Source organism: Molossus molossus, unplaced genomic scaffold, assembly GCF_014108415.1.
Source record: "Molossus molossus isolate mMolMol1 unplaced genomic scaffold, mMolMol1.p scaffold_m16_p_18, whole genome shotgun sequence".
NCBI classification, from domain to species: Eukaryota; Metazoa; Chordata; class Mammalia; order Chiroptera; family Molossidae; genus Molossus; species Molossus molossus.
The window spans coordinates 68,199,223-68,225,160 of NW_023425353.1; the positions used below are offsets into that span (position 1 = coordinate 68,199,223).

Genomic DNA, 25,938 nt, shown 5'->3' on the forward strand with positions numbered 1-25,938 from the left:
CGATGAGAGAGAACATTGATTGGCCGCCTCCTGCAGGCCCCCCACTGGGGATAAGCCCACAACCTGGGCCTGTGCCCTGACCAGGAATCGAACCGGTGACCTCCTGGTGCAGGGTCAACGCTCAACCGCTGAGCCATACCAGCCGGGCAGAATAACTAAGAATTTTGAGCAACATAAAAACATTACGTTTTGGCTAATAAAATATTTTAAGTGAAAAAATATATATATATATACACACACACACACATGCTGATATCTAAAGGCCATCAGACACATATCCCAGATAGTAATGCCAATGTTTATATATCACATAATTGTTTTTGCTTGACTTTCAGAAAGGAGCAAGTCATGTTAACAGTGGTTTGGTATGAACCAGGGTCCTTCTCAGGTTCATAGCATTTATTCAAGAATATTTGTTAAATTGAATTCAAATTGTCATCATTGAAACGGTTTATTTCTTTTGAAATCTTAAATCAATCACTAATTCTCAAGTGCCTAGTAGCGTTTGAAATACTGACTGAAAACAATTTAAAAAATCTGTCCAAGACCAAACAGTGAGCAAGTAGTGGAGAAGGGATGGAAAGTCACACCTGAGCACCCCTCACACGCATGCTCCTTCCAGGATCACCCCTTGTCTCACCCACAGTGAAGTAATTCTGCATATTAGCTCAAGGAGTTTCTGTTGAGTTATTATTAGATGCCCTAGGGAGAGTGTGATGTGTTTGCGTCTCAAAATGCGAACTTAACTTTGCATTTTAGCAAGACGCCCAGTGACTGGCATGCACAATAAAATTTGAGAAGCATTGATCAATTCATTATGAGGCAAACTACAGTCTGTAAAGAATATCTTTATTACTTAGTAAGAATCCATCTTGTTTTCATAAGATTGATATGCGCAAATGTATATAAGAATAAAAAAGATTTCAGTGATTTATGAAAATAACCAAACTAGTAACCAAAATTATTTATAATGTATTAAGAAATAGATGATTGAACAATATAGCTCCCCAGTTACTTAGGATATAGAAGCCAGATATTTAACTCTAACTAAAATATTCAACTTACCATTTAATGTTTATAATTAATAAGAGATTTTAAAATATAGTAAGAAAACAATCTGAGAAAATATAGATAGATATAATCTATCTATAAATATAGATATAAAACCACCTAATCATAGCCCTAATTTTATGCAGCATAATTAAAAAATATTAAAGAAAATGAGATCAATTTATACAAAGCAATGGACATTTTCAGGTAAGGAAGAATGTATGTGTAAAAATTAACTAGAACATGTTAATTCGTGGTTTTGGTAGCACTCGCACAGAAAATAAAGACATTATTTTCCTATTATCTTTTGGAATATTTTAGAAGATATTTTAAATAGCATCTGGAATGTTGAAAAGGACATATTAATAAAATACATAAAAATATTCTATCTTTATTTCATATAAGCTTCTCTGGTATAAAAACAAAATGCAGCCACAACTATAGATAATCTTGGCTATACAAAAAAAGGGGAAATATTATGGTGATAAAAATAGAGATTTGCAATGAATAATTTCAATCTGAAGTGAGTCTCCTGTAAGCAACATATGTAAGGGTCTTGTTTTGTTATCCATTCAGCAACACTGTCTTTTGATTAGACCATTTAATCCATTTGTATTTAAAGTAATTGTTGATAGATATGTATTTATTGTCATTTTATTATTCCTATTTTTATCTGTTTTCCTTCTTCTTCTTAAAGACCATTTAACATTTTTTTGTGATACTATTTTGGTGGTGATGAACTCTTTTAGCTTTTCTTGTTCAGGGAGCTCCTTATCTGTCCTTTGATTCTAAATGACAGCTTTGCAGGACAGAGTAATCTTGGTTGTAGGTCCTTGCTGTTCATCACCTTGAATATCTCTTGCCACTCCCTTCTGACCTGCAAAGTTTCTGTTGAGAAGTCAGCTGACAGCCTTATGGGAGCTCCCTTGTAGGTAACGAAGTGTTTTCCTCTTGCTGCTTTTAAGATGCTCTTTGTCTTTAACCTTTGCCATTTTCATTATGGTGTGTCTTGGTGTGGGCCACTTTGGGTGCATCTTGTTTGGGACTCTTGGACCTTCCTGAACTTGTGTGTCTATTTCCTTCACCAGGTTAGGAAGTTTTCTGCCATTACTTTCCCACATAGATAAAGTGGCCTTATGTGGCAGGTGTCCTGCTGGGTGCAGTGGCATAGCCTCCCTGATGCCCTGCGCTGGGCACTCCAGGTGTGCCCTCTGCCCCAGTGTGGGCTGGGTACACCCTTCTGCTGCAGTTGAACTTTGATTGCTATTGGCATGAAACACGAAGGAGTTACTCCCAGGCTGACTGGCTACAAGCCGCATGGAAGGTGAACTGTGCAGGGGCCGACCCCGCAGAACAGACTAACTTCAGTGGGACTGAGTGTGTCCGAGTGTGTTAGCTGAGGAGGCAGTTGGCTGGTGCTTTGACGCGGTCTGAAGCCGTCGGCCTGGTGCACTGGCTCTGGGGCCTCCTGGGAGGGGCAGGGAAGGTCCGCTCCACCTGTGCCCGGCCCAGGGCTACCTGGCATGAGCTACAAAGCAATTTGCAGATGCTGCTACTTGAGCTGGGCTGGGAGCTGCCCAGGAGAGGCCCAACTTCACACCAAGGCCGTTGCCGCTCGTGCCCGGCCTGGGGCCACTTAGCGAGAGAGAGAGAGAGAGAGAGAGAGAGGCACAGGCACGCTGAGGCCAGACGCTGCTTGTTTGAGAAACTTTAGGAAAGTCTGCAGCATGCGCCACTCACGCGGAAAAGCCACGGGAACAGTGTGGCTGGGCCCGCATGCTGGGTGGGGCGGGGCCTCAGGGAGTCGCTGTGGTGGGGCGAACGGGGAGCAGGCTGACCTGACGCAGTCTCACCTGTGGCGCTGCCGGCTCACCCCATGGGGGGGCTCAGGAGGGAGCACGGGCCTCTGCCAGCACTTCTGTCTGGGAGAAAGCAGCCCCTCCAGCTCTCACCCTGAGGCAGACAGTCAGCTCCTCCCCGTCCGTCCCTGGTGCCTTTCCAGCTGCTGTCCCAGCGCTGGGGCCCAGAGGGGCGCGTCCGAGCAAGTCCTGTGTGGGCCCTTCAAGAGGAACACCTGGGATTCCAACCATCTCCGCTGGGCTTTACATCCAGAGGTTATGGGGACCTCTCTTCCTGGCGCTGGAACCATGAGTTGGGAGGCCTGGAGTGGGCTAGGACCCCTCAATCCTCAGGGGGGACCCCGCAGCCCAAATATATGTCCTGATCTTTTTTTTATCCTTACCCGGGGACATTTTTCCATGTATCTTCAGAGAGAGCAGGAGGGAGAGATGGAGGAAGAGAGAGAGAGAGAGAAACATCAACGTGTCTTGAGGAAGACACATCAAGTGGCTGCCACCCACGTGACCCCAACCAGAGCCAGGGAAAAACTGCAACCGAGGTACGTGCCCCTGGCAGAAACCAAACCCGGGACTCTGGTCCACGGGCGGACGCTCTAACCGCTGAGCCAAACCGGCCGGGGCGTATACGTCCCGATGTCCATCCACCACCTATAGGGCGGGAGCGGCCCGTTCGGAGTCTCCGCCCCTCCTGCCAGGCTCGATGTGGCTGCTTCTGTCATTCCCCAGTTGTAGGACTTCCATTCGGCCAGATTTCAGCTGGTTCCGAAAGATGGTGATTCTGCGTTTAGTTGTGATCTCGACGTGGTGGTGGCATTTCGAGTCCCGCGGGTCCTGTGCCGCCCTCTCGAGAGGAGGCCTGGGGCTTCCGTCCAGCAGAGGACGCCTCTGCCCTCGCCTGCCCTCCTGAGCTGTTGCGCTTTGGCAGCCGAGCAGGAAAGGGCACGCAGCTGGGTCAGGCCACCTGTGACCGACACTGAGCCCTGCACGCGACATTGTGTAACTGGGACCAACTTCCTAGCAGCCCAGGTCCTGAGCTTTCTCCTCTGTAACCTGGGGATCCCTGTGGTCCATGTCACAGAGAAAAGAGGGCTGAACCCTGTGAGCTATTTAGATGCCGGGCACTCGGTCGGCCGGACTCCTAGTCAGCAGTCACTGGACGGCTCTTGATGAGGCCGTTTTGGGTCCGGCCAGAGGATCCAAGCATCTGCGGACCTCGTGGGCAGGAGCGGCAGGGAAGCCTGGGTCACAGCTCAGTGTGAACCGTGAAAGGCAGGTGACGAGCCCTCACCGAATCCACGCAGCTTCCCGTCGGCGAACTCGGCGTTTAACTTTCCTGCCCACCGTGCTCTCGTTTTTATTTTGGGAACGGCACGAGAACCGAATTTGACATGAGAACCAAATTAATTCAGTGCCAGTGATGGATTTTATTCCGATTCGTGGCTGACACGAATCAGACTAGTATTGTCTTGTCTCAGACTAGTATTCCTGAGTCTCGCCTGGGCCTCACCCACACCCTGCGTCTGCTGGGCCCCAGGATGTCTGTGGCTCGGATCCCCTGTGGCGACCAGCCCTGCACTGTCTCCTTCTAGCGTCTCTGGCCTGGCAGCCACCTTTCGGGCGTGTGTTTCCCCCAGATTCCTCCTCTGTGATCACCCCACAGTCCAGTGCTCACCCCTTTCCCTCGAGTCCCTGTTCTCACATACCCACTAATAGAACATTTCCTCTGCTGACACAACTGAATAGAAACATTTCCCCCAAATTGCTACAGCTTAGTATTCTATTTAGACGCTTCAATCAGAAATTAATGCCCTTGCTTTTCAATGTTCCGTAAGTATTAGAATTTCAGGACACGCGTGTGCGCAGATGTATTACAACCACCGAACAACAGGAAAGCGCAGAGCGAGCGTCCGGCGTGGAGCCCGCCGTTCCGCGGGCTGCGCTCTGAGCGTGGACGGGCAGCGTTCCCACGGCCACGCGGGCTGACAGCCGGGACCCTGGGCGACTCCCCGCTGACGTCGGGAAGGAGCAGGTGTGGACACCCGACGTGCACGCATGTCCCTGGGAGCCGAGGGGCTGCAGGCAGCCGGTGCGGGTGAACCCACCGCACTGCACTCTCCCGCCTCCGGGAATGGCGGGGCTGAGCCCGGCCCGGCCGGTCTGCGGGTGGACGCCCCCGCCTGCCTTGAGGACAGACGACCGCCTCAGGTGCACCCACAGGACTCTCGCCGGGGCCACCTGTCAGAGAATGAGCCGTTCTAAGGAACCGCCTGGAGACCCATGTGACCTCTTGTCGCCCTTGCTGGGCTGGGTTGGACGCGATGTCTGTTCATCTAAGCTTCATAAATATAACAGACGTTTTATCTCAGCACGAACCAAATGCGCAGCCCAGATCGACTTGTCTGCTGGGAGGAACAGGCCTGGTGGGTGGGCTCCCCTGTGGGACTGGAGAATGACGGGGCCCTTGTCGTTTTCCGGTTTGAGTTCACCCACAGCCTCCCATACGGTTTGAGGGCATCGAAGATGAGAAATAGCTACGTTTCTTAAACTGCAAGAAAATCGGGACATGGGGCCGTCAAAATTTCTTATTCTGAAACTAGAACAGAGCTGCTATTTTTATAGTCACATTATTAACTGGAGTATTGCTTCTAGTTTTGTCTAAAGATAATACTGCAGACCATGAAATTTTAATTGTCTAATTTTACTGATTTCTAGAACATGTGAGGTGAATTGGATCTAAATGAGTTAGATAAGAAGTAGAAAAGTGTGTATAAATTTTAACTCTCCACCATTTGGATTGTAGGTGAAATGTGCACCTGGAATCTATTTTAGATCAAATATTGATGTTAATAACTTTAGCAACTGATTTTCATAGATGATGTGTAATATCTATGCTGATCTCAGTGTCATTTAAGAGGTCATCTTAAAAAGTCTTTATAACAAGCTACAAAAAAATGACAGCGATGGTCTGCAAACAAGGGAATGCCAACTTGAACAGTTATTTCTGTTTTTATTTTTTCTTTATTGATTTGAAAGAGAGAGGAAGGGAGAGGGAGAGAGATAGAAACGTCGATGAGAGAGAACATCCACGGGCCGCCTCCTGCACGCCCCCCACTGGGGATCGGGCCCACCACCTGGGCTTGTGTCCTGACCGGTAAACAAGCCAGCGACCTCTTGGTGCAGGGTCGACGCTGAACCACTGAGCCACACTGGCCGGGCCAACCTTGCTCATTTAAGTAAAAATAAAGATTCTCCTTCCCATCCCTTCACGTCAGTAACCTTAAGTGGCTTTTCCACCCAGAATATCTCACACCTTGGCTGGGACAGACTTAAACACTTAACCAACGGATTCATGGAAACCTATTTGTCATTGCTCAGGTCATCAGCGTGGTAAGAAACCCAAGACACCTAACCCTGGAAAAGAGACCAAAAAAGAGAGAGAAAGAGGTAGCAAGAGAGAAAAAGAAACTGCCATCTCAGGAGGGGTGATTGAAATGGGCCCCGGAAAAGAAAATCCGCCGAACGCCACAGATCACCATGGCGGGGCCCGGGGACCGGTTCTACCCCAGAGGAGACACGTGCCGGGAAATTGGAGAAAATACACAGAGGAAATGCTGAAATTTATCATTCCCCTCTTCGATGTCCTTTTATCTTTATTTCTTATCCTCACCTGAGGACATTTTTGCATTTGTCTTCAGCTACAGAGGGAGGGAGAGAAGGAGGAAGAGAGAGAGACACATCGGCTGGTGCCACCCACACGACCCCAGCCGGGGGCCGGGGACAAACTGCAGCCCAGGTACGTCCGCGGGCCGACGCTCTAACCGCCGAGCCACACCGCCCAGGGTGATGTGATTTCCTTTTCAGAAAGAGCACACACCGTCTTCGGGAGAGTCCTGCACCCAGAAGAGAGGACTCTTTGTATTTGCAAATCCCTCTGAGACCTGCAGGACGGAAGCCCCGGCCCGTCTGAGTGTCCAGGGCTCGCGCCCTGCTCGTGGAAAGGACCGTCACCCCCCGCGCCACTTGGACGGCGCACTTCACAACCCTTCCGCGTCCCCTCCGAATGCCGCAGGTTCTCTTTGTGCCCAGATAACACGACCCCGCCAGCAAAGGGGCGGCCAGGTAGATAGAGCCCCTTCTTCTTACCCCAACGACCGCTCCCAGGTGGCTCTGCCCGGGACAGCCCACGTGGCCGACAGCCCAGATGCCAGCTATGTGTCTCTGTGGCTTCAAGTGGGTCAGTGTGAGGGCATCGCTGCCCCTTTGCCCCTCTTGGGCTGAGAGGTGCAAACTCCTCCCTCGCACCCTGCCTCCCAGTCACTACAGTCCACAGTGCCCCCCAAATATACAGATCAGTTATTTTTCTACATCACTCAAACATATTTGGGGAGATTTAATAATAATTTAACCACCCAACCAATGTGGCTCAGTGGATTAAGCATCGTCCCATGGGCTGAGAGGTCCGGGTTCGATTCCCCGTCAGGGCACATGCCCGGGTGGTGGGCTCGATCCCCAGTCGGGGGCGTGCAGGAGGCGGCTGATCACTGTTTCTCTCTCACATCGATGTTCCTCTCTCTCCCTTCCTCTTTCTCTAAAAAAATCAATTAAAAAAACATATTTCAATAATAATTTAACCACAGCCAGGTGCATGGGTCTGGGCTTTCGCTACTGAATCATGATGCTGCCTTGCATTTTGAATGTTCTTTTTTGACGAGTTTTTTAAAAAACACTTTCAGGTCCACAGAAATGTTGAGAGAAGGGGGCAGAGATTCCCACATATCCACCTCCACACGCAGCCCCCCATTATCAACATTCCCCACTAGTGGTCATTGGTTACAACGGACAAACCGAGGTTGCCACAGCGTAGCCGCCCCAACACTACAGGCTGCCTTCGGGTGCACCCTTGACGTTGTGCGTTCTAAGAGTCTGGGAGGATGTGTGATGGCATGTACCCGCCGTCACAGTGTCATTCGGTGTCTTCACTGTGCTGAGACCATCTGCCGTTCTCCTTCCCTCTTCCCCGGCGACACTGACCTTTTCTCTGTCGTCAGGTTGCTGCATTTCCAGGACGTCACCGAGGCGCCGCCTCACAGTCTGCGCCCGTCCAGATCGGCCTCTTTGGCTTAGTTGTGCATTTAAATCTCTTCCATGTTTTCCATAGCTTGGTAGCTCATTTCTTTTTCATGCTGAATAATATTCCAGAGTCTGGGTGGGCCACAGCCTCTTTATCCACTCACTCACTGAAGGACATCTTGGCAGCTTCCAAATTTGGAGCAATTACGAACAGAGCTGCTATAAACAGCCACATGCCAGATTTTGGTTAGACGGACATTTTCGACTCGTTTGGGTGCATACCAAGGAGTGTGCTTGGTGGATTGTATCGTGAGGGTGTGCTCAGTTCTGTGGGGGCCATGAGACCCTTCCGGAGGTCTGCACCCTCTGCACCCCACCTGCAGGGGGCGAGGTCCCTGCTGCTCCCATCCTCCCAGCACCGGGTGTGGTCGGCGTTGAGTCCCAGCCACTCCACAGGTGAGCAGGTGTGGTTGGCACTGGGTCCCGGCCACTCCGCTGTGGGCAGGTGTGGTCGGCGTTGGGTCCCAGCCACTCCGCAGGTGTGCGGGTGTGCAGTGGCACCTCATTATTTTGCCTTATGTTTCTCTGTTGATGGAGAATCTTTTCATGGGCTTGTCACTTACGCATTTTCTTTGGTGACGTGTCTGTTAAGGTCTTTGGCTCCTTTTTCAACGGAGTTGTTTGTTTTCTTATCACTGAGTTTTAAGAATTGTTTCTGCATTTTAGATTCTACTGGCGTCTCCGTTATTGGTGTCTCCTGCAAATACTTCCTCCCAGTGTGTAGCTTAACCTTCATCCTGTTGACCTTGCCCCTCAGGAACACCTGGTTTGCATCGGAAAGGAGTTCAGCTCATTGCCCCCTGGCTGCGCACGGGGCTGTGGGTCATCCACTCCCGGGGTCGCTCGGCTTCCTCCCGTCCTGTAGGAATTGTATAGTCCGTTCTGCTTCCAGGGGAGCAATGCACCTGGACTTGTTTGGGGGAAGGGTGCGGCGTCTGTGCTTTGATCCTTTCGTTTATTTTTCTGGCATGCGGTTGTCCCGTTGACCCAGCGCCATTTCTTGAGAAGACGACCTTCACTCCGCGGTGCGGCTCTTACCCTGTGTGACAATTTCCTTTCCAGACGTGTCCGCACTCCCTCAGCCGACTGCGCGTCCTGGAGGCAAGTGAGGTTCCCAGCCGGCGGCTCTTCAGCGCTGCTTTGTGCTGTGGCTCCCCCTGCTGGCGGGGTCGCTGGGGCTCACTCGATGTCTTTGTAAATTTTACGTGTAAAATATGGATCACAGTAGCAGTGACAACATCAGCTTGTTTTCAGAATTGAGAAGTATGTTAAAAATGCTGAGCACAGGTCTTGGAGATAAAGAGCGTCCCCAATACGACAGCTGGCATTGTCTCTCTCCTTGTATTCTCCAAGAACACCCACAATCACAGGTACTTAACTAATACGCGTTTTCTGATGATATCTACTCCAAAGTCTCTGGCTTTTTCTTCCTGGGCCTGAATGTATGTAAACCCTACTAGTAAATTCCGTGAACTCGCTGGAAGTCACTTATTCAGTGACCCCTTTTTAAATACGGAAGCTGGCCCTCGGTGTGGGCAGCGCGGTCACAGGACTGGTGACTTGCTAGGTCCCACGCTGAGTGACACGGAGTCGGCGCCCAGCTCGAGATGCATCTAGGTCAGGCTGATCAAGGACAAGGCTTGTGCGTAATTCTTCTTCTGCAAACTTTCAGTCAGAACACGAAAGGTCTGGTGAAGACTATAATGAAATTGTGTGACTTATTATGTTAATGTGGACCCTGCTGGCGGGTCGCTAATTATTTAATTGGTTCACAGAAAACACAGCAACACTCTCTGTGGTGTTTCCTTAGCCTCTGTCCTAGGTCCAGACTGATGACCGTGTTCCCTTGGTCTCCGCTGGGTCACACCGGGCAGACTCACATGTACGTGTGCAGTGTGTGTGTGTAGGGGGGGGGGGTGAGGGAGGGAAATTAAGCAGAAATGGAAACCTACAGGAAGTGGCCTCCCAAATCGATGGCACAAATGAATTGAATTTTGCTACATTTTATCAGAAAGTGCATCTTCCCCAGGCACCTGGGGACACAGGCAGCAGGGGGATCTGATCGGCCCCTCTTCCCACACACCAAGGGTCAGAGATGATTGGGGGCCACTTCACAGCCAACTGGAGGGTGTAACCCGCCAGCGTCACCGAGAGGTGTCCGACGGCGAGGAGACACGGACGCCGACACGATCCAGTCTACGTGGCAGTACGAACACCACTGCTGCAGCGTCCAATCTCTCTCGTCCCCGGGTTCCGCAGCGGCATTTCACGTCTAATGCGTAAGTACACGTCTCCGAGGGAAGTTTCTCCTTCAACTGCCCCAGACTCCCGAGCAGGACGCCGGCGCCAGACCCCCGGAGCTCAGAATTCGACAGGGTGGGACCTTGGCCGACACACACCAGCTCTGCCCTGGTTGCCATAGGTAACGGGACTCGTGACTGAGTTACGACACAGGTAGGAGGCGGCAGGTGAGAGCCACCCACCCGGTGTCCTGATGTGTGTGTTCCTCGCAGGCCAGAGTGTGCGGGGCGGGGTTGGGGCGGGGGTGGGGTGCGGGGGCTCCACCCGCGTAAGAAAACGTGGTGGAGGAGGAACTCAGCCTCAGGGGAAGCTTCGCTGATGAACCCAGTGCCGAGGCCAGAGAGGAACCGAGCCGGTGGCAGACAAAGGGACAGATGAAGAACGTCCCCATTGCGTCTCCTGGATGCCAGAGAGGACACAGAGAGAATCAGTGGGGATTCATATGCTAACGAGCCTTGCAGCTCCAGCGAATCCAAGGACAGGAAATGGTGAAGGTGGCCAAGGACCAGAAAGTTGAGAACACGGGATTTTAAAGGAAAAAAAAAACAAAAGCGAAATGAAAAGCACGCTCCTAAAATAACTGGGAAGAACCCGAGGAGAAGACAGTGGGAGGACCGTCTGGCAAAGGGAACGGAGGCACTTGCAGGCGCGATGCCTTTCTCGGCGTCCTCGGCATTCATGGGGTGTGTGTGAGGTCCCCCAGGCTTCGAGGCTCTGTGAACGGGGAGCTGGAGCCGTCCTGTGCTTTGAGGCCAGGGGCTCAAACAGCTGCAGCGACTGTCAACGCCCCCGAGGCCCTGGGCTTCTGGCAGCCGGGCTCTGACGTCCATCGTTAATACTGGGACCCCTGGGCTCCGACGTCCATCGTTAATACTGGGACCCCTGGGCTCCACGTCTGCTGCAGCTTCAGATCGCTGGTGCGTCCCGGGGAGATGCTGCACCCGGCGCCTGGCCCTGGTTGAGGGAGAGGGGGGGTGCTACTGGACCGTCCAGTCCGCTCGTCCTCTGGCAGCCGGGCTCTGACGTCCATCGTTAATACTGGGACCCCTGGGCTCCGATGTCCATCGTTAAATACTGGGACCCCTGGGCTCCACGTCTGCTGCAGCTTCAGATCGCTGGTGCGTCCCTGGGAGATGCTGCACCCGGCGCCTGGGCCTGGTTGAGGGAGAGGGGGGGTGCTACTGGACCGTCCAGTCCGCTCATCCTCTGGCAGCCGGGCTCCGACGTCCATCGTTAATACTGGGACCCCTTGGGCTCCGACGTCCATCGTTAAATACTGGGACCCCTGGGCTCCAGGTCTGCTGCAGCTTCAGATCGCTGGTGCGTCCCTGGGAGATGCTGCACCCGGCGCCTGGCCCTGGTTGAGGGAGAGGGGGGGTGCTACTGGACCGTCCAGTCCGCTCGTCCTCTGGCAGCCGGGCTCCGACGTCCATCGTTAATACTGGGACCCCTTGGGCTCCGGCGTCCATCATTAATACTGGGACCCCTGGGCTCCAGGTCTGCTGCAGCTTCAGATCGCTGGTGCGTCCCTGGGAGATGCTGCACCCGCGCCTGGCCCTGGTTGAGGGAGAGGGGGGGGTGCTACTGGACCGTCCAGTCCGCTCGTCCTCTGGCAGCCGGGCTCCGACGTCCATCGTTAATACTGGGACCCCTTGGGCTCCGACGTCCATCGTTAAATACTGGGACCCCTGGGCTCCACGTCTGCTGCAGCTTCAGATTGCTGGTGCGTCCCTGGGAGATGCTGCACCCGGCGCCTGGCCCTGGTTGAGGGAGAGGGGGGGTGCTACTGGACCGTCCAGTCCGCTCGTCCTCTGGCAGCCGGGCTCCGACGTCCATCGTTAATACTGGGACCCCTTGGGCTCCGACGTCCATCGTTAAATACTGGGACCCCTGGGCTCCACGTCTGCTGCAGCTTCAGATCGCTGGTGCGTCCCTGGGAGATGCTGCACCCGGCGCCTGGCCCTGGTTGAGGGAGAGGGGGGGTGCTACTGGACCGTCCAGTCCGCTCGTCCTCTGGCAGCCGGGCTCCGACGTCCATCGTTAATACTGGGACCCCTTGGGCTCCGACGTCCATCGTTAATACTGGGACCCCTGGGCTCCAGGTCTGCTGCAGCTTCAGATCGCTGGTGCGTCCCTGGGAGATGCTGCACCCGGTGCCTGGCCCTGGTTGAGGGAGAGGGGGGTGCTACTGGACTGTCCAGTCCGCTCGTCCTCTGGCTGCCTGGCGACTGCATTGCTCGGGGCCTACACAATGAGGCGGACACGCCGCGGGGAGTGGCCCACAGGACGGGACTCCTGGCCTGCGGACTCGGGTCCTTCCTCTGTCAGAACGCACAGGTCCATCCCCAGGTCGACCTCCGTGAGCTCGGGGTGTGTCCGTGCTCACCGTGCGTGCCCGTCTCACCAGCACTGTGTGCACATCACTTTCCAATCCAGTGTCGCTTGGACATTGTGGATGGAGGACGCGAGGCCCCTGAGAGGGCTGCTGACTTGTTTTATTGCTGGGAATCGATTTCATCCATCAGTAGGTCGACAACATACAGACGCGCTGTATAGCTTTCGTTGATATAACAGTCGTTTGACTGCGTACATCACTGTTTTTAGAAGTTTTTTGTCGACCTGGGAAAGCAAGGAACAGACACTGTACAGCCAGACGGTCTGCCTGCAGCCCACAGAGGCGTCCTGGGCACAGAAAGACCGACAGTGTGTCGTCTGAGACCGCAGGGCGCTGGAGTGACGCTCTGGGAATCGAAGGCGTTTGGATCGTTTGTTGAAAAGATGACAGGCGACCCTCCCGTCCTAGGTGTCCCGCGAAAACTGAAGAAGGGATGTACTGTGTCCTAACACGCTGTCTGTCCGTGGCAGGGCGGTGCAGATGGATGTTATCGTCATCGCTACACGGAGAGGCTTGGGGTCGAGGTGGGGAGCCGGACTCCTGCCAGTCCTGGTGAACCGAATCTGATGGGAGAACATGCGTGTCGCTGAGCGTGTGTGAGCTTCCCGCCCGTGGCCAGAGAGGCCCCTGCGGAGGAGTCACGGGATGAGTGTGTGTGGCGAGCCGTGGCGGGAGGCACGCGTGTGGGAAGGAAGTCCACGTGAACTCGCAGCTGGGGGCAGTCACGAAGCTGACCGCGAAGGGGCAGCCGCAGAGGGGCCCTGACCCTCGTGCCGCCCTCCTAGACGACCCCGCGGGCCCCGGGACCTCCACCCACAAGGCCTCCCTGGGCTCCTGCAGCCCCCGGCAGCGGCCGCCCTCCCCCTCCAGGGCTGCCTGCGTCCCCCACGAGACCCCACGCTCCTGCACATTCACACACCCGGAATGTTCCGCAGGCCTGTCAAATTGGTTTGCAACTGTGCTTATAAATAAATGAGCACTTTGACAAGTCACACTGGAGAATCGGATTTGTCACTCCAAATCAGCAAGTCTCCAACGGTGCTCTCGGGAGATCCCGGGATTCTCGGGGCGCACCACGGGCTGCTGGGGGAGAGGCCGCGGGGCCCGCAGCTGGAGGGGTTGTCCCCCCAGGATATGCGCCACACGGCTCCCGTTTGAACGGGTTTATGAAATGGGTGCCCGCACACGTTACCCGGGGAGAAATAGCAGCGGCCTCCTGTGGAACACGCGGGGGAAATCCAGGAATCGGAGGAGCCAGTGAGTAGAACACGCTCAAGTAGCCCCACTTTTCCCTGAAAAGACGGAGGAGACGGACTCCCATGCGGAGCAGCTGCGTTTGGACAGCGTCTCTGTCCCTCTCCGCTGACTCCATTTACTTGGTTTCTGCGCACCTGTGGGCATCTGGAAGGGTGGGCCACGCACCTGTCCGCTCGTTTCCTACGTGGGGAGCATTTCCCTTTAAGACCGAGTCCTCACTTCTCTGCTGAAAACGAACCCAAACCAAAGGTCGTCTGTGGGAAGTGCGCTCATCACTGACCTTTTCCACCTATAAGGTTATTGCTGCTGAATATTCATGTAACTTTGGAGACACAGCATCCGAGGTGGGCTGTGTTCACACTCGGGGCGGCCAGCGGGCCGAGGTTGGCCTCGCCTCAGCGGCGAGCGAGGGCGGGGAGCGGGCTCTCTGTGCGGGCACAGCTCTGGAAGAACAAGCTATGGACGGCAGTTTCCATCTTTCGAGTCGCAGGTGGTCCCTGGAGCGGCGGGTCGCCGGGTGGCATTCTATGCCGGCTCCCCTCCTGCGACACAGAAGTGAGCAATGGGGATCCCCAGTCCTGCTCTGTCCTGACAGCCTCACGTCCAGGCCTGGCCCCTGCTTCCCGGCGGGTCCCCGGCTCCTAGCAGTCCGCAGGGGCCTCGCAATTTCCGTTGGAGGACGCGGCCCCAGCGTGGGCCAGGCTCTGTGCGTGGAATCCGCTCTGCCGTGTCCGTCCTGGGTGGGAAGCCACGGGCTGTCTGACTCACCACTAACACTGCAAATGCGGGGCCACAGCGAGGGGTGTGCAGCCCGAGACGGCGGAGGGACCCACGCCTGCGGGCTGCGCGGGCAGGAGGCTGCGGACGGAGGGGGCGGGCTGGGGGGGAGATGAGAAGGGAGGGCGAGGCTGACAGGCAGGGGGGACCTGGGCTAGGATGCCCTCCAGGGACGGGGGGCAGCAGAGGGCTGCCAACAGCCCCCCCGAGGTCTTCGGCTGTGTTCACGGCAAGGCCTCGCCGAATGAGGCTCTCAGGAGCGGAGCGCGACTGGTTTCAAGTTGGATCTCGGAGAGGCGGCGGGGAGGGAGGTCGTGATGAGCCAGGCCCTGTGCAGACCCTCACTCTCCCTCGACACGGGACCTATGGTTCATTTGCCGGTTGGATGTCATGCTCCCTGACGTGCTAAGCACAATTACATTAAGTAGGTGGTGATACAAAATAAAACCGGGCTTATTTGCTTCTTATTAGGGAGCTGTGCCGGGAGGAGGGGCTGGGCCAGCCTGCTGCATCTCGTCCGGGCTGAGGCTGCTGGGAGGCACTTGTGGGGGGGCTTTTATCAACACTGGGCACCTGGGGTGGAGGCAAAGGAAAGAGGTGCAGAGGCGACGTAGGAAGGAGGTGCTGAGACACACAGAGAAGCCTGGACGGGCTGGCTCCCAGGCATGAGGCCACCTGCCGCCCAGGGTGCCTCCAGGTGGGCCGGGGTGTCTCCAGGTCGGCCAGGGTGCCTCCAGCTGGGCTGGGGTGCCTCCAGATGGGCCGGGGTGTCTCCAGGTCAGCCAGGGTGCCTCCAGGTGGGCCGGGGTGCCTCCAGGTGGGCCAGGTGCCTCCAGGTGGGCCGGGGTGCCTCCAGCTGGGCCGGGGTGCCTCCAGCTGGGCCGGGGTGCCTCCAGGTGGGCCGGGGTGCCGCCAGGTGGGCCGGGGTGCCTACGGGTGGGCCAGGGGCAGGGCAGGCAGGCCCGGGAGGCTCCAGGGAGAAGTGGGGCCCCCTGGGCAGTGGGCGCTGCACCTGAAGGAACAGCTCTGTCAGGTCCTTGCGCAAGCGGCAGGTGAAGACGACTGTCTGGTCCTTTCCGCGCACCTACGCTCAGGGTTTCTAAATAGTCCTCCCAACGCCCATCCTGCCCAGGAAGAGAGGGATCAGGGACTCGCTCACTAAGGTCACAGCGGCCGTTCCTCCCCCCTCCCCCCATCCCTGCTGCCCCTCCACTCTGGTCCTGACATCTCAACCCCCGGCCCCCCGCCTCGGCCCCTGGGGACGACTGGGTCTGAGAGGGGTCCTGGGTGCTGGGGTTCCCCAGGATGGGGGTGGAGAGGACCATGTTCCACAGGATGGGGGTGGAGAGGACCATGTTCCACAGGATGGGGGTGGAGAGGGCCACGTTCCACAGGATGGGGGTGGAGAGGACCCGTCACGTTCGGGTCTTGAAGGCGAACGTACTGAACAAGCTCCATTCTTAGAGCCCATGGCACCTGACAGCGTCACTTGCTCCCACGAGGTGCCGGCAGGTGCCAGGCCAGGGCCAGGCGGGCTCCCGCGTCCTGACCGGGAGCGCACTCGGGGCCGCCGCAGGGGCCTGTGCGAACGGCCCTGCCCTGCCTGGGCCTGTGCTGAGGCCGCTTCACCGAGACCAGCGGCCGGGCGGACTGTGACCCCGCGGGCCGACTCTCGGGGAACCTCAGACGTCTTTGGCTCTTTGGGGTAAACGTGGCACAAACACAGCCATATGTTTCGCGACAACTTTGTTTCTCAGAAGTGCAGCTGTGAAAAAAGTGTGCTTGCATTGTTAGAAAGTATTTAAAGCGTCTGCTAGACTGCCCAGGGGTGCGGAATTCTTAACATGGTCATTTTCTTTATTCATGACCGTTTGCGGGACACGTGGCTGGGCTTCGTTGTATTTGTTTTGGGGGCTTGGGGAGAAATGTGGAGAGTGTTTTTTAGGAAAATGAGAGAGACATTTGGTAGAGCACTTCTGAATCCAGTGATTATTCCTTCCGTAACGGGAGCCTCTCTCCAGCTCTCCGCGGCACTGCTCAGAGCTGCGGCCCACCTGTTCCAGGCTGTCGTCGGAGGACAGGTCCGTGCTGTGCGTGCAGGGCGGACCCTGCTGGTGGACAGACAGGCGTCCCTGCAGGTGCGGTGGGCGGTCACCGGCAGGAGGCGATACACCCAGGCCTTTGGTTTCCGTCAGTTCACCTGCTCGGTGGATCTCCCAGGACACGGAAGCGATCCATGGAGCCCCGCACAGGTGGGCTGGAGTCCCAGGCGGCCCCTCCGTGACCTCTGACTTTGGGGTGCGTGCCCGGGTCCCCGGCCGGCGAGGGGTGGATGCGCTCTGGGACTCTCCTAAGGCTGCACCACAGCAGTGCACGTGCCCGGTGTGCCCGGTGGGCACCGATCACCACCTCCCACGCCGCCCTGCGTCCGAGGCTCATGCAGCCACCTGGGACAGACCAGCACCACCTTCACCATTTCTAAAGGGCTCCACGGAGGAGCCGCACAGCTCAGGACTGGCTGCAGTGTTGGGACCTGAACCCAGACCTTCTGACTCCATTAACTTTATTAGTTTTTAAGTGGGGATGACTGTGGGCATTTCCACAGACTTCAGCTCACTTTATTATTTATTTTTCTTTATTGGTTTTAGAGAGAGAGGAAGGGAGAGGGAGAGAGAAACATCGATGAGAGAGAACATCGACTGGCCGCCTCCTGCACGCCCCCCACTGGGGATCGGGCCCACAACCTGGGCATGTGCCCTGACCAGGAATTGAACTGGTGACCTCTTGGTGCAGGGCCAACACCCAACCCCTGAGCCATACCGGCCAGGCACTCCATTAACTTTAAAGAAAAATACTTTCTTAGAAAGGACATTGTGTGTGGTACAGTTGTTGGACATTTTATCCACAGCATTTATCTCTAGTATAGTTTTTGGGACATAATAGGTGCTCATTAAATATTATGGAGTGAGCCTGGTTGGTGTGGCTCAGTGGGTGAGCGTCGACCCTGCACCAAGAGGTCGCTGGTTCGATTCCCGGTCAGGGCACCTGCCCAGGTTGTGGGCTGATCCCCAGTGGGGGGCGTGCAGGAGGCGGCCAGTCGATAGTCTCTCTCATCGATGTTTCCATCTCTCTCTCCCTCTCCCTTCCTCTCTCTCTAAAATCAATGAAGAAATATTTTTAAAATTTTTTTAAATAAAATAAAATAAAAATAAATATTATGAATGAATGAACAACACATCATGGGCCTGTTAAATGTTAAATGAGCTTCGGGTTTCACTTCAAAAAGGCAGGTAGACACACAAATCAAAGTACTCTCTGGTGACCTTTGGCTTAGCCGCCCGGCAAATAAAGATTCACTTAACGTCTGATCCAGGGGGGCTGGCGCTGCTGCTGGGCCTAGAACCGGAATTATGACGGGGTGTTCTCTCCAGAGGGGCTCTCTCTCGGGGGGCTGACTCCAGGGGGGCTCTCTCCAGGGGGGCTCACTCCAGGGGGCTCTCTCCAGGGGTGCTCTCTCCAGGGGGGCTCTCTCCAGGGGTGCTCTCTCCAGGGGTGCTCTCTCCAGGGGGGCTCTCTCCAGGGGTGCTCTCTACAGGGGGGCTCTCTCCAGGGATGCTGAGGGTCCTCCACCAGGCTCTCTGTAGCCTCTTCTCTGTCCAAGCAGGCACATCAGCTGTGTGGACACCTCTCAGCTACCCGTTTGGCTGGGCCACGGTCACCTGTGCAAGTTGTCGGGGCTACGACACACCGCAGGACACACCGCAGGACACACCGCAGGACACACCGCTGGACACACCGCTGGACACACCGCAGGACATACTGCAGGACACACTGCTGGACACACTGCGGGACACACCGCAGGACACACCGCAGGACACACCGCAGGACACACCGCTGGACACACCGCAGGACACACCGCGGGACACACTGCGGGACAGACTGCGGGACAGACTGCAGGACACACTGCGGGACAGACTGCAGGACAGACTGCGGGACACACTGCAGGACACACCGCCGGACACACCGCAGGACACACCGCCGGACACACCGCCGGACACACTGCAGGACACACTGCGGGACAGACTGCGGGACAGACTGCAGGACACACTGCTGGACACACCGCTGGACACACCGCAGGACATACTGCAGGACACACTGCTGGACACACCGCAGGACACACCGCGGGACACACTGCAGGACACACTGCAGGACACACTGCAGGACACACTGCAGGACACACCGCAGGACACACTGCAGGACAGACTGCAGTTGCACCTGCTGGGTGGCCTTTGCCTTGATTGCGAACATTCAATTCCTGCTCCGGCATCACCCGGGGCCCTGCCCAGCGCTTCCTGCAGTTGTTTCCATGTTAGTTCAGCTTCAATAAATCCTGGGAACAGTGACCCTAGAGCACGGGAGTCGGCCCGTGGCTTTGCCGAGGGTCAGGCCACTCGCCACGGACAGGACTGGGACCAGACCCCGCTCTCCACTTCCCGGGGTGGGGCTGTGTGTAGAGCACCCCACTCTCCCGAAGGAGCACCCCTCTGCTGTCTCCAGCTCAGGCCCTTTCTGCAGGACGGGGCTCCAGGGAAGATGCCCTCGGTGTCTAGGACCCTGGGGCCCCGCAGGAGGCCCGCTGCCTGGAGTCTGACCCCACCTCCCCGTTTCTGCGGGGGAACCGCTGCCCCGCCCCCCGGCAGCAGTGTAGACAGCCCCCCCCCCCCCGTGGGCCGCAGGCTCTTAAAACAGCCCGGCATCCGCCCTGCGCCAGCCCCCAAGAAGCAGCAGAAGCACATCCTGAGCGCAACTGATGGGAAATCCGGTCAAACCCTGTGACCACAGCCCCTCAGAAAAGGGAGCGAGCAGGTGTTTGGGGCCCTCAGCCGGGGACCTCTGCCTGCCCGGGCGGGAGCCTGGCCTAGGCTGCAGCCCTGTCGCTTAACCTGACGAAGCCGACCCCATCCACGTACGAGTGGAGGTTGTCAAACAAGAAATACATGTATATTTTTATGCACCGTTTTTTAACAGTCGGCACTGAGTAAGAGCCTTTGAATACGTGTCGTCAGAGACCTTGCAACCGCTCCAGGTAGTTACACGAGTGAGTGACAATGAACTTTCAAAGTCGATAGGACCATACAGCAGTTTTAAAATGGAGAATAAAAATGTACTTTTCCCCATACAGGTATTTCCAAGGTCAAGAACTAAAACACTCCCTCCCCCCCTCCTCCCTGCTCCCTTCCTCCCTCCCCCCCCCTGCTCCCTTCCTCCTCCTCCTCTATCAATGCCAGGTTTGACCTGCCGCTCAGTGGCCACGCGCAGCCTTTGGGGGAACAGACAGAGCCTTCCGGGAGCCAGGGTCTCCGCGCGGATGGAACCCCTGAGCCCGGGACAGCGGAGGGAGGCCAGGCACACAGCCCCCAGCACTGTGTGACCTTTCAGAGGACGGCAGAGGGTCATCTGGGCCTGGCAGATGTCGGGCTGTGGCCACCGCAGGCCGCTGGGGCTCCATCTGTCCCCACCCCAGGCTGTAGGTTCAGGATGGTCTCATGCCCAGGACGCCCTGGGGCAGCGGCTGGCCACCTGCACGGGGGGGAGGGCCGGCCAGCCCAGGTCACAGGGACCCTTCCTGGGCACAGGAGACGCCAAGTCCGGCACTGCTCTGAGTGACTGTTGGGCTAAGAGTGACCCAGATTCGTTCCAGAGGGAGAAACACAACATTAAAACCTGAAGGACTGTTTTTTTAAGTTTTCTCTGTACTCTTCAGAACTTTTTTCCCCTCTAGTTTTCTTACCTGTATCCAAACCCTCCTCCTCTGTCTCCCACACTCTGCTGCACCTCTGGGCCCTGAGGGGTGGTGGGAGGGGCCACCATGAGCCTTCAGGTCACCTGGGCCAGTGGGGCGGAGCGAGGCATCGGTCCCGCCCCCAGTGCAGGAGGGCGGAGCGTGGGTTTGGGGAGAGAAAGAGACTTCTGGAGGAATCTGCAGGGAGGGTCAGGGCAGCTCCCCGCATCGCCCAGGGGCAGCCGCTGGAGGACAGGCCTGGTCAGGACAACCTCTCCTCATGGGGGGGTCTGTCCCTGTGTCTGGAGGCATCTCTTCCAGAACAGTCGGTCTCCCAGGCTGGTTACACCCACCTCCTCATCCTTCGCCTCATTCATTGCACAGGTGCCCACTGAGCTGGGCTCTGTGCCAAGTCTCAGGGCACAGGCAGGGAGCCGGGGAGCCGGGGGGAGGGGCTCCTCTTGCGGGCACCACGTCTGTGGAGGTCTGAGAGCTGCAGACAGGCCAGGCACAGCCCTCCACACGGTCACCGCGGGCCGCTCACTGGTCTGCCCCCACCTGCCCTCCTCCCTGCTTGGCCACAGGTGCGACCCTAGGGCCGAAACGGCAGAGCGGTGGCCCCCGTCCAGCCTGTGGGCACTCAACGCGAACATCCAGAGGCCCAGCTCGCCCCGAGATGCACAGTTCTGCAGCCCTGGTCTGCCAGCCCCCAGCACCCCACCCGCAGAATGTGTCGCTCTGTCCCTCTCAGGGCAGACGTCCCTCTTCCGTCCTCGAGTCCTGGCCCCCAGACCGACAGGCTGCCATTGTTATCACGCCCTTACGGTCCCGGCTTTTCCCTGGCCCGTCCGGTCACTGTCCCCTGCCTGGCCCGGTCGGCCTGGAAATCCATGACACGTAAGATGCAGAGAGAGACCCGCGCGACCGTCTTCACACCTTCGGCACCGTGGCTCACCCTCAGCGGTGGCCCGCGGCCTCGGGTGGACGGCAGCACGCGGGGTCGCTGCCCAGGGCGCGGGCGCCCGGAGGCGGGGTGGAACCTGCTCTCCACGGAGACCACCTGCGCTGCCGTCAGGCCTCCTCGGGACGGGTCTCCACGCTGCAGGGGAGGAAAGGGCCTCCTTCTCTGCGTGGGTTCACGGGGTGACATCGGGGGACACCTGTGTGACTCTAAAAACCACCAGGCCGGTGTGTGAGCGTGAGGGTCTCCCTCCTTGTTAACGTCCTTCTGACCACCTCTCAGCCGGCGGAGTCGGGGAGAAATCTCCACCACAGATCAAGGAGAAGGTCGTAAAGGCGATTTAAAAATATATCTGTTCCCAGCCATGACCGAATCTACCGCGTCCGAGATGGAGAAGCAGGGCTCAGGTCCTGCTGTGTCCCGGCCTCATGGACAGGCCGCACCTCCGGGTGAGCAGCTGTGGTCACCGCCGGGGGCGCGTTCTGGGAGACCCCGTGAGCCGCAAAGATGTGCAAGACATTATACGACCAAACACCCCCAACTGTGAGAATGCACAGAGGTGCACTGACCTTCGGCTGGGCTGCAGGCCCTGCGTCCCTCTCCTCCAGGAGACGGTGGCCCTCGGCGCGGCCTGGGGCCTGCACGCGATGGCGATGTCCCCGCCGACTTGAATGACTGAGGTTTTTTTAATGGGATTTTTGGAGAAGTCAGGAGCTGAAGCTGAAAACAAAATGTTTTAAACATCGTTAAGTCACTGTCTGTCATCTATTATCTATCACCTGTTATCTACCATCTATCTATTATCTATCTATCTATCATCTATCACCTGTTATCTATCTATTATCTATTATCTATCACCTGTTATCTATCTACCATCTATTATCTATCACCTGTTATCTATCGATCATCTATTATCTATCACCTGTTATCTATCTATCACCTATTATCTATTATCTATCACCTGTTATCTATCTATTATCTATCTATCTATCATCTATTATCTATCTATTATCTATTATCTATCACCTGTTATCTATCTATTATCTATTATCTATCACCTGTTATCTATCTACCATCTATTATCTATCACCTGTTATCTATCTACCATCTATTATCTATCACCTGTTATCTATCGATCATCTATTATCTATCACCTGTTATCTATCTATCACCTATTATCTATTATCTATCACCTGTTATCTATCTATTATCTATCTATCTATCATCTATTATCTATCTATTATCTATTATCTATCACCTGTTATCTATCTATTATCTATTATCTATCACCTGTTATCTATCTACCATCTATTATCTATCACCTGTTATCTATCTACCATCTATTATCTATCACCTGTTATCTATCGATCATCTATTATCTATCACCTGTTATCTATCTATCACCTATTATCTATTATCTATCACCTGTTATCTATCTATTATCTATTATCTATCACCTGTTATCTATCATCTATCTATTATCTATTACCTGTTATCTATCACCTATCTATTATCTATCACCTGTTATCTATCTATCATCTATTATCTATCACCTGTTATCTCTCTATCATCTATTATCTATCACCTGTTATCTATCGATCATCTATTATCTATCACCTGTTATCTATCTATCACCTATTATCTATTATCTATCACCTGTTATCTATCTATTATCTATTATCTATCACCTGTTATCTATCATCTATCTATTATCTATTACCTGTTATCTATCACCTATCTATTATCTATCACCTGTTATCTATCTATCATCTATTATCTATCACCTGTTATCTATCTATCATCTATTATCTATTATCTATCACCTGTTATCTATCTATTATCTATTATCTATCACCTGTTATCTATCTAATATCTATTATCTATCACCTGTTATCTATCATCTATCTATTATCTATCACCTGTTATCTATCTAATATCTATTATCTATCACCTGTTATCTATCATCTATCTATTATCTATCACCTGTTATCTATCTATCATCTATTATCTATCACCTGTTATCTATCTATCATCTATTATCTATCACCTGTTATCTATCGATCATCTATTATCTATCACCTGTTATCTATCTATCATCTATTATCTATTATCTATCACCTGTTATCTATCTATTATCTATTATCTATCACCTGTTATCTATCTAATATCTATTATCTATCACCTGTTATCTATCATCTATCTATTATCTATCACCTGTTATCTATCTACCATCTATTATCTATCACCTGTTATCTATCGATCATCTATTATCTATCACCTGTTATCTATCTATCACCTATTATCTATTATCTATCACCTGTTATCTATCATCTATCTATTATCTATTACCTGTTATCTATCACCTATCTATTATCTATCACCTGTTATCTATCTATCATCTATTATCTATCACCTGTTATCTATCTATCATCTATTATCTATCACCTGTTATCTATCTATTATCTATTATCTATCACCTGTTATCTATCTATCATCTATTATCTATCACCTGTTATCTATCTATCATCTATCTATTATCTATCATCTATTATCTGTTATCTATCATCTATTCATTATCTATCTACCTATCTATCACCTATTATCTATCTACCTATCTAGCATTTATTATCTATCATCTATTATCTATCTATCATCTATCTATCAATTATCTACCTCCCTACCTCCCTATCTATCTAAAACAATGAAATACCACTGAAATAAGTCAGAAATGCTGTGTCACTATGTCAGATTCTTTCAGGCCAGTCTTTACCTACAAAATGTGAAAGGGCCGTGTGGGCCGTGGGGGACGGACTCAGGGGCCTTTGCTCCTCTAACGGGAGGAACAGATATGGCCAGTCCTGTGCCTTCCTCACCTTCCGCCCGGACTTCTCGTCGAGACGGAGAAGGTCCCTGCTTGTTAACTCGCTGTGCACGGACATGACCTTTAGTTTTTCTCAGCGAGAAACGTTCCTGGGGGGTCCCTGTGGAGCTGTCCTCCAAACCCCAGCTTCGGAGGGGCCCCGGGGGGGGAGGGGAGGCTCGGCCCGCGGCACCAGGAGTCCTGCCTGTTCTCAGAGCTCATGTAGACCTGTCCCGTCCCTTCAAGGGGAAGCGATTTCCAATCCGCAGAAAGACTGGGCTCAGATAATATAATATAATATAATCATAGCTCGCTAACCTGTCATTCGGAGTCTTTAGGGTATAAGTGAAGGACTTACCTAATACTCTCAACTCCGCGTCGGCGTAAATGACCCGAAACTTGTTTTCGGCGGCACATTGGTAGACGCCGGAATCAGACACATTCAGCATGGTTATGGTAAGTGTTCCATTTTCTACTTGAATTCTTTCCTAATAAGAAAGAGGTCGTGGGAAGACGCTGCATGTTAATGGGGGCATCCCCGGAGCCAGTGTGCACCACGACATCTGTGCGGCTGGCGCCGCTGGGTATTCCGTTGCCTCATTTCTTTGAAAACCGGCATTGCCTGCATGGAATGTATGCTCAGTGTCTGCTATGCAGGATACGATAATTTGGAACACACCACCCTGCCAGTTATTCTGGAAAGTGAGGTTGACTGTAACACCGACACGGACGTCGGAATTCGGACAGTGCCTTGCCTTCCCATCACAAGGTCTGAGAAGGACATGAATGTGTTCCCGCGAGAACCTTCTAAGCGAGTCCTAAGTAGGAGCTGGCGTCTTCCCTGCGGCTCCCTAAAACAGCCAGGGTCTCTTCCAGAGCCCCATCGGGGGTGTCGGGGTGCTGTTCTGAGCGCACGTTATGAAGTCGTGTGACATCACAAACACAGCTCAAAACGAAGTGTTTCCCGGTGCCTCCGGCCACCCTCTGAGACAGACACGGAGGCAGGGGCTACGCAGGTCCTGGGCGGAGGGGCGCAGGGAGAACCCCGCAGAAGCTGCGACACAGACAACGTCAGCCTCAGCTTCCAAACGACAGGTGTCTGTGTCTCTGGCTGTGCCGCGTGAAATGGAGAGCAACCCAATGATCTGGATAACTGGATGGGGGAGCAACAGCTCCGTCTTCGTTTCTGTACCGTGGAAGAGAGCGCGTGGGGCGGGCCGTGTGGGAAGCTTCCGGAGTTCTCCCGTCTCCCGTGGGTTCAGGCACAATCGGCAGTGCTCACGAGAGCCAGATCCGGGTGATGATGCGGGCCTGGGGTCCCCAAATCGGACAGACTCCGTGCAGAATGCTGATTCTCACATGTGCCAGCTACGGGGGCCTGGACAGGGACTCGACTTCTCTAAAACCAGCGTTCTCATCTACATAAATACATCACCATCGTGTCTCTCACAAGGTCGGCATGAGGATACGACCTGGCCCGTCTCACGGGCGATGTTAGCGGTGACGATGACAGTACGTGACCTATGGACGCTACGTGGCCTCTCTGCCCTTCGTTTTCCCCAGGGA

General features: G+C 54.3%; 1 protein-coding gene across 1 annotated transcript in view; it reads right to left on the reverse strand.

Moving 5' to 3' along the window:
• The window catches only part of LOC118632988 (contactin-6-like), a 149,322-nt gene that overhangs the window by 36,377 nt on the left and 87,007 nt on the right, over nucleotides 1-25,938 (reverse strand). Inside the window, 2 exon segments of the mRNA XM_036266329.1 lie at nucleotides 22,082-22,232; nucleotides 24,731-24,860. Coding sequence (XP_036122222.1) covers nucleotides 22,082-22,232; nucleotides 24,731-24,860 — 281 coding nt within the window.